Source organism: Varanus komodoensis, unplaced genomic scaffold (genome assembly GCF_004798865.1).
Source record: "Varanus komodoensis strain SLA01 unplaced genomic scaffold, ASM479886v1 scaffold1, whole genome shotgun sequence".
NCBI classification, from domain to species: domain Eukaryota; kingdom Metazoa; phylum Chordata; class Lepidosauria; order Squamata; family Varanidae; genus Varanus; species Varanus komodoensis.
The window spans coordinates 7,719,942-7,729,227 of record NW_025335268.1 but is presented as its reverse complement, the minus strand read 5'-3'; the positions used below and the strand labels follow the sequence as shown (position 1 = coordinate 7,729,227).

At 43.1% G+C, this 9,286-nt stretch overlaps 1 protein-coding gene across 1 annotated transcript in view; it reads left to right on the top strand.

Annotated features, from left to right (window-relative positions):
• The first annotated feature begins 7,260 nt into the window (after nucleotides 1–7,260).
• Nucleotides 7,261–9,286, top strand: part of LIN9 (lin-9 DREAM MuvB core complex component) — a 35,790-nt gene continuing 33,764 nt past the window's right edge. Inside the window, exon 1 of the mRNA XM_044436001.1 lies at nucleotides 7,261–7,354. Coding sequence (XP_044291936.1) covers nucleotides 7,276–7,354 — 79 coding nt within the window. The 5' untranslated portion in view covers nucleotides 7,261–7,275. The remainder of the gene's footprint in view (nucleotides 7,355–9,286) is intronic.

Here is a 9,286-nt window from a genome sequence, read left to right as displayed (position 1 = left end):
CCTTTTTATATTGCAAAACTTCAGTTGCTCTCCATGTAGTTTTGTGACCCTGTTATGTGTTCAGTTAAGAGTTACATAATAATACAAAAACTGATAGGACAGTGCTGACATGCTCCTCACAGTGTTTCAATGTCCTGCACCCCATAGCATAGGGCACCTGCCAATCAACACAGGGACCCCATGACATCAGCCAACCCGTATCCCTTCTACAGGTCACTCACAAAGAGGATGCTAGGGAAAGCTCTTCCCCTTGCATAAGCCGCTGAAACGAGAACTTCCATAGAGCAACAATCTGACCAGGCAATTGCAGGCCCTGATGTTATGGCACCTTTGTGGTCCTGCAGGAGACAGGTCAGCCTATCTATGCATAGGTGATCCCAGAATCATAATGGAACTAAGTTCAAGAAAGGTTTGGTTCTCAGTCAGTTACAAAAATGGGCTACTAGGAGGAGCATCCTTGTATAGCAGCCATTCTGAGTGACTAACCTTGCGCCCACAGATAGGGACTCTCATTTTGACCAACCTACTTCTTTCAGTGCAGCCAAATTCCCACCATCACCAACCCACACCCAGTTTCATTAGTTTAATTGGCTGTTTGCTAGTTACTGATGCAGAGGAACCTTGTGATCATACATATCAACTCTCCACTTGATAGGGTTCAGCTTCTGGATTTATCTTCATAACTTGGAGCAGAGAATCTGAGGAAATTGAACTGTTCTAGGGTTTTCTCCCTGCCCACATACACTCATCTTGTACTCTAGCTGCAGTATCCCATGGTGCTTTTCTACCTCTGCCAGTTCCTTCCTGCAAGTGGTGGTTCCACAGATTATGTTGTGCGTGTAGGACCCACTGGTTCCACATGGAAAATTTAGCACTTCCTAGAGGAAATTACAAAATAAGCAGAAATGCTCATTTCTGGAAGGAGGCAGATTGGTGAAGCTCCCTTATGGAAGCTGCATTTAAGAAAAAAAGGGGGTTGCTCATTTCGGGACTTCCTCACTTATGCAAACAGCAACCCCAAGTGTTTGCAACAGAATGAGGGGGATGCAAGAGAACCAGCAGGTGCATAAGTACCCCATTGGATAGTGGCCTAGGCATGTGTGACTGAAAACTGGCGGGAAAAATACCATTCTTGATAGCACTTGCCAAAAATAAAAAGGGCATAATAGTATATACAGGAATATGGTTATTCTGTTTTTCTAATGGGCTACTACTGAAGTAAGCTAACGCATGCTTAGGGAAAATGGCATGACAGATGAAAAAGTTCTAAATTTGAGCACCCTGTTGTACTTTGTTTTATGCTGGAAAATATATACCTCAGAACTGCTACCTATGCACAACAGAAAGACTTCAGAGCATAAACATTTAAATTTTATCAAAGATGACAGAAGCCAGGGCTGTGTGCTACAAAATATTAAAATTCTGCTTGAATGGGAAGAAAAGCTTGAATGGTGAAGCATGTATAAACTACAGGCATGGATAATTTCTCTTATTTTTTTTCCATTATTTCTCAAGACTTTCTTAACTCTTCCCTTCCACATGTGTAGCTATAGCAGAAAAAGAACTAGGCAGTGGAAACTGAATCCCACTGAAAATATTCCAGCTTCTTAGATTCCACTAAGCATTGCACACGGACTTTAAAGCATCTGTACAAGTAGAATAGCAAAACAACTTGTGTAGGAAGAACAACCATCCTCTGAAAAGAGACACTCCCCACTGAGCAATTTACACAATTTGGTTTAGCTCACACTCAGCAACTTTTTGAAGCCAATCCTCAGTTCTAGCTGACTGTATTCTCCCCTACGTAGTGGCCAAGGAGCTTGCTCAGAATGTCCCCTTAGATCAGCGCTGTGTTCTGCCTCAATCCTATATATGGGCATGAAAAGCAGCAGCTTTATACTTTGGGAAATAGATGGCAGTGAAAAGTACCCATAGCCCTGTCATCTGTGTTTGTTTTATTAAACTACTAACCATGGCCTGCACAGAAAATCAGAGGAGAACTAATGCAAAAGTAAGCAGCCAAATCCAGTGTTTTCTGAGTGCCCTCACTGTTCCATTTAATTTTTAAAAAGTTTAGACAGACTTTTTTAACCCGGTGGCCTGGATTAATGGGAGCAAGTGAGGGAGTCCAATTTAAAACTTTACTGTAACTTTCCATCCATATTATTTTTCATGTTTTATTAATCCTCCCATGATTAACTATTTCTGTTTAGTGGGTTCCTGAGCTGAAGCGGAAGCAGGGCAGTGACTCCTTGGTTTCTCCTACTATGAGCTGGCCTCTGTCTCACCAGCAGTAATTGGCCTTAGCCACCATGGTTTACGACCCTGTGGACTTGAAACTTAAAAATAAATGCTGAGTTTCTGATGCTCTTCAGCAGAACTTCAGAACATACAAAGACATAGACTGCAGACAAAAAGTTTTGAGAGCTAGAGAAATAACATGAGATGGATACAGCATGGATAGCCAAGTGTATCTTTCTTGAGGTCCGGATCCAACCTTATTTCAGATTCAAGGATACTCAAAAATAACCACTTGTATCAAGCCTATTTAATACAATAGTGAAAGAGGGGTGCAGAATATAAAGAGACTAAAGAAATCTTATACATCCCTTTTCTGTGACCATATTGGTTGCCTGAACAGGCAGCCAAGGTGGTGTTTCTACAGCCTCCAATGTTGCATGGGCAAGCAACATGTCAGTTCCCTAAGCCAAGTACAAGAAACGCTTCTTGCTATGAATTTTACTGAGGGGCATTTAATGTATTCTCGGTATCGGGTTGATTTGCTATTGATGTGGGTAATTTAATTATTTCATTAACTAATGACACTATCTGAGGGTATACATGCAAAATTTCAAATAAGTGTGATCATTAGTTCCCTAGTAATCCTCAGTGAAAGACTAACATAATGACTGACGCGACAATGTTGAAGAATATCGAGCACCACACTGTGATTAAGTTCCTTACAAAACAAGGAAAAAGTCAAAAAATCATTCACGAAGAGATGGTGGTCATTTACCAGGACTCTGCACCTTCATATCTACTGTTCAAAAGTGGTCAAGTTAATTTAAAAGGGGCAGAGAAAGCATTGAAGACGACCATCGCTCGGGCGGGCTGGTTACTGCCACTACGAAAGAAAATGTGAAAAAAATTGAGAAACTGGTATTGGAAGATGCCTGAATAAAAATCATAATGTTAGCAGAGATGACAAACCTATCCGTTGGTACTATATTATTTTTCATGACCATCTTAACCTTTCAAAGGTCTGTGCAAGATGGGTGCTGTGAATGCTCATGCCGCCTCAGAAACAAGTCGAGTGCTGTAGGGAGTTTTTAGAGCTCTGTGGTGAAGATCCATTGAGTATTCTCGACTGGATTGTTACTGGAGATGAAACTTGGGTTCATCACTGTGACCCTGAAAGCAAGCAGGAGTCCATGCAGTGGCATAAAAAAGGTGCTGACCCTTCGAAGAAATTCAAAGTCACTCCATCGGCAGGAAAAATCATAGCCGCAGTGTTTTGGGACTCAAAGGGAATTTTATTGATCGAGTACACGAAAAAAGGTGAAACCATAAACACAGCATCTTACGCAACCACTCTGCGTAATTTAAGAGAAGCAATTAAAAAAGGCGGGGAAAACTGACCGCTGGTGTGTTGCTTCTTCACGACAACGCACCAGTTCACATGGCGCGTCTTTCGAAGGCTGCTGTGGGAGACTGTGGTTTCGAAGAAATAAACCACCCACCCTATAGTCTGGACCTGGCCCCCAGTGACTACTACCTATTCCCGAATTTAAAAAAAGATCTTCGTGGAAAGAGATTTTCCGACGATGAAGAGCTCAAGGCGGCAATTAACGCACATTTTTTAGACAAGGAGGAAGGGTATTTTTTTACAGGGAATTGAAAAGTTAATTTCTAGATGTAATAAGTATATTGAAGTTATGGGGGATTACATTGAAAAATAAAAATTATTTCAATTTATTATTCCTTTTTCTTCATGCTGATACCGAGAATACATTGAACGCCCCTCAGTACAAAAAACACTTCTTGCTATGAATTTTACAAAGTTCCTCTCTCCCCATTTCAGATACTGTCTTTACACACAGGATCTAATCCTCTTTCTTGGGTGACCAAGAAGTAACAAAGCTGCTTCAGTAAAGCAAATGGTTTTGGTAGTCACAGAAATGGCAGCTCTTGCCAGAGGAATAACAGGGAAAGTAGCTTCAAGGCAGTTATCTCATGTGCTCTTCCTAATGAGCTAAAGATTTAAGAACATGGCTGGACTACAAAAAGCTACCTTAGGTTGGACACAGGAATTCACTAGCTATTTAAACTTAATAACCTGACTTATTTCAGTCAAGCCCATCCAATACATCAAATGAAACAACTGAAGTGCTAGTGGTCTGATACCCATTCATGCCTTAAAGAATTGTGGTTCAAGAACAGCCCCATTACGTCTAAACTAATTTTCAATGCTCCAAGCTCCTAATGCAGAATTTTTGGCATCTGAGGTTTCAGATTGGGTTTGTTTTGGGGACCTTTGAGCTGAAAATACCATGACATAGGTGTGAAGCAAGGCTTCAAATTGTGTTCTGAGATGGACTGGTAAGCAACGCAGATTGCAGAACAGTATCATCATATGGTGATATTTAGTGCCAGTTATCACTGGTCTATTGGGCCCATTTTAAACTAAAGTTTCCAGATGATTGTCAAAGATGACTCTACATACAAATGCATCACAATAATCCAAACGGGATACCATCCTGTGAATTGCAATCATAAAGCTTTTTCCAGGTAGAGTTGAAGTTACCTGAGGGCACTCCCAAGGCCACCTATGCCTCTAGTGAAACAGACCTTAGTCTTGAGGGATGTGCAGCCCTCTTCAGAGAATGCTTAACAGCACAAACCATGGACAAATATTTATCTTTTCTGTACTGAGTCTCAGCGTATTCCTCAGTCTAGTCCATTTAACTGAAACATGGATGGCTATACTTCACCAAGGAAATTCCCTGTATTCCACTGGATTCAGGAGGAATTAATTTTGAAAAGAGACTGTTTTGTATGTATGTATGTATGTATGGTTACTTTAATCATGAGTGGAGCCAGCTGGAGCCAGGGGTCAGACTAGATGGCCTGGGAGGCTCCTTCCGACTAGCTCTGTTTCTATCACTCCCTGATAAATGAAATAGAAACACTTGAGCTGGGCAGATCTTGCACCCATCCTGCTTAAGGGAGCCCATGGGCAGCTGGTTTGCCACCATGCGTATGGAGTGTTGGACTAGATGGAACTGTGGTCTGATGAAGTGCCTGACCCTGCCTAATCTTGGAAGCTAAGCAGGGTCAGGCCTGGGAAGAAGCGGGATGGGTGACTTGAGGGTATGATTCTGTGATTATTGCTGTCAACTGCCTAGAGAGCGTTGGCTATGGGCAGTATAAAAAAAATGTAATAATAATAATACTGTGAATATCTGACAGGTCCTGAGTCATGGAAAGAGCTAATAAAGGAAGTTGTCTATATGGTCATCTTTTTCTGGGAGAAGTTGGGGAAGGACATTAATTAAAGGGACTGATTTTCAGGGGTGACTCCTAAGAAAATTAATTGGTTTGCCTTTTATGAAATGGTTGCAGCTGCTGATGCAGGATCGGAGGTATAACTTGGTTCCTTGGACTCTGTTCTCATGCCTCCACTTTGTAGTCCAGTCTCGGTCTTGAGCAATATCTCCAGTTATTTCCATGTAATGCAGCACTCTTTGTCAACAATATTTATTTCATTATTCATAGGCTGCCTTTCAAAGTTTTTCTTTACCATAACACAAATGCTTTCATATATTACAAAACTATACATAAAATACAAAAATATTTAAAACAATAACTGTGACAACTGAAAACAGCAAATAAAGAATAAAATAATCTTATAACCATTCAAACACTTACCAAAAAAAATGCACCAGTCAAATGACCCTGGGAAATTCATAAATAGGCCATGAGAGCAACAACATTCCTGTTCTCTATATCATCTAATATTCAGAGGGAGGGATGTGTGCCCAGGCTATTATCTCAAATTTTAGTCTTACTTTGCCCATCTCTAAAACGGGTGCATCTTTTTTAGGAAGTCCTAGGTCATAGGTCTATCATGTGTGATTTAACATATATTCACTAATCCTGAGGCATCATGCTTAGGATCACACTCAAGAGTGCAATTCTATGCATGTGGTAAAAAAAATGTGAGGAAAGCAAAGCAAGTCTCAAAAGTTGCCCAAATCTTGTGGTGTCATTTGGGGGCTTTTTCTTCACCGCCCTCCCCATCTTTTGCCCCACCTAGTTGCTACATTGTAATATGATTAGGAGTTCTGGAGAACTGCAAAGTTTGCTTACTCTTCTATGCCAGCTCGGGTGGTCCTAATAAACTGTATTTTAGATTCCTTCTGCCCTCCCTCTCATAGACCAGAGGTACTACACAATGCAAATGTCCTATTTTTGCAACGTTTTTACATTCTCGTATCCAGGATAACTAAGGGCGCAATCCTCTGCATGCGGTTTTGTTTTTGTTTGTTTGTTTTTGTTTTAGAAAATCCTTCCCTAGAATTGCGCTGTAGAAGCAAAGCTTGGACATTCACATTCCATGTATGAGCGGGACTTCTTAGCCGTGCTTTGTGAATACTGAAGCAGGTGTAGTATTGATGGCGAAGTCCGCCAATACGCTCGCCCTAAAGCATAACACAGTGCCTATTTCTGAGTAGGCACCGTAAATTGGGCCGTAAATTCTCTGAAATGTATGAGAATGGCGGAAACGGCAGGTTACAAATTAGGGACGGGAAGGAAGGAAAATTTTAAAAAGTGACCGTGAAGTTGCTACGGCGGCGGCGCGGGTCTCTTCTGACCCGCGCCACACCTCCCAACTCCCAAGTGAGGAGACCGATCTGTGCACAAGCCGGTCCCGCATGACGTCGGTAAGCGCAAACTGTTACCGGAGGGAGCCGCGCACCAGGTGCGGCCCCTGCACCCCTCCGCCTTTTCCCAGTGCCGGTCCTGAAATTTTTGCCCGTCTGTGGGAGGGCAGCAGATCTCCTTAGGAGTTCCGAGAATCCTCACCTCTCAGCGGGTTGCAAAAACAGGCCCGGGACAGGCGAGCGGGAAGGCGCGCGCGCACCCGCGCGCGCTCACAGCCCCGCTTTCGTGAAGCCGGGACAGAGAACCAAGCGGCGGCGCGTCCCCGTCTCTCGCCCGCCGCCCGCTTTTCTCCAGTCAAGCGGGCTGGAGGACTCCGTCTCCTCCCCCACAATGCACCGCGACAGGCAGCCTTTGAAAAAGCGGCGCGGCTCCTTCAAGATGGCGGAGTTGGATCAGCTGCCTGACGAGAGTGAGTAGCGACCTGTGCCCCGTCAACTCTGCTCTGCTGCCGGCCCTTCCTCCTCGGCTGCTCTTCAGGTCGCGGTTCCGCGTACGGGACCCACAGTCTGTTTGCCCTTACTTGAGCCGCAGAGGCTGGGTCGCTCTTGCTGCCGCCGGCGCCTGCTGCTCTTGCTTCTGCTACTGCTGGTGCTGCTTGCTGGTGCTGTTGTTGTTGTGGGTGCTGGAGCGAGAGCGGAGCTGCTCCCTCAGTGCCCGGGCCTGCCTAGCTCTGTGATCCACCGTCCTCTTCTCTAGCCGCACCCCTGAGCTACCTTCTTCGGGAGCCGGCGAAGAGGAGATGGGGGGAGGCCAAGAGAGCAGGGCCGAAAGCCTCTGTTACATAATCTCCCCTTCTGCCATCGGGAGTAAGCTGGGCCCTACACCCCGAGACCTGACGCAGGCTGGGGCAGTGCCTGTAGCGAGCAGGAAGTAGCGTACGCCTTTCTAAGCCTACGGAGAAGGCTTGTATACAGGGCAGTGGGTGGCACTGCACGATATCGCACCAATCCAGGATAGGTAGTGAAACAGAGTACAGCACCACTACAGCCTAGATCTAGTGGGGAGTGGGATCCCTGTCCTTCTGTAGGCATCCTGTGCTTCGGGTTTGCCATGGCATTAACCTCCTGTGCATATGGGGAGGGTTATGTGCTCCCCTTTATATACCCTTGCTCAGGGGACCCTTTCTAACTGTGATAAAGCTTGCTTTCTTCCTCTCTTGATCATTTCAACTGCATAGTGAGGGTGACAAAGGGCATATGTCTAGCAATAATTTAAAAGATGTCAATATGTGTGAGTACAGAGAAAGGTGGCAATGTATGTATTTGTGGATGGTCTTTTAGTAAAAGTGAATGTTTCCTGCTACTTTGCTTAGTACAATATATCAGTTGCACTTTAGCAGTTCATTGTTTCTTGAGGTGTGCCATGAGGATGAGCCACTTGGGTTCTCTGAACACTGCTGGAAAGCAAACTTGGAGATGTATTTTCATTGAATTTAGTGAATTAATGTCACACACTGTTCAAAGTGCATAGCACCCATCCAAGGGCAGTCTGTGTCCCACAATGCCTACCTTTTAAGTCAGATTGAGAATCATCAGCTGGTTAAGATTTGCTTGCCTTTTTGTTAAATTTATGTAAAAGGATACACAGAATATCAACTCAAGGCACAGCCTGAACAACAATAGAGGTTAATGTAAAATTCTTCCTGAGGAATAGGAATGCTGGGATGGCTTTTTATGCAGACCCTTCATACTGAAAGATGAGAAAATGTGATGCAGATTTGCAAATCTCTTAACCTGTACACTGTGTAGCACATGTGGAATCATGGAAATGAATATAACATGAATGGAGAAGTAATTATGTGTGTGGTGGTAGACGAAGACCCAAATTTAAATATTAATACAAAGCAATATGCACAGTACACTCTCAGATCCAAAGCTGTGCTACAAAATGAAGCTTTAAAAGAAACCTGTGAGGTATATAATAATATCTACTGACACATCAGAAGTGTACATGAAGAGTGTGTGAAACATAACTGTTTAGACAAAGAGTAAAACCTTTAGGAATAACTCTGAAATTTAAAACATTCACACACAGATGTGGTAGAAAGACAGGAGACCAGGTATACAAGCACACTGAAGCTTAATCTAATTGTTTCAAGTTATAGTAGTGTAGCTGTTGGAAAGCATTTTATAGCCAAGTAATATTTGAAGATACTCTTTACCGTGAATAGTAATACATATTCAGAATACATGCATTTTCTTCTTACATTGTTATGATAATTCTAAAAAGAAGTTTCTGATTTATCATTCTGTGTTATGACATAATTGCTGAAGACTGTTCCTTTTCACAGAAAGAAAGAGATTTGTGTCAGTTCTTCTATATTTTCAACATATTTTGGCCT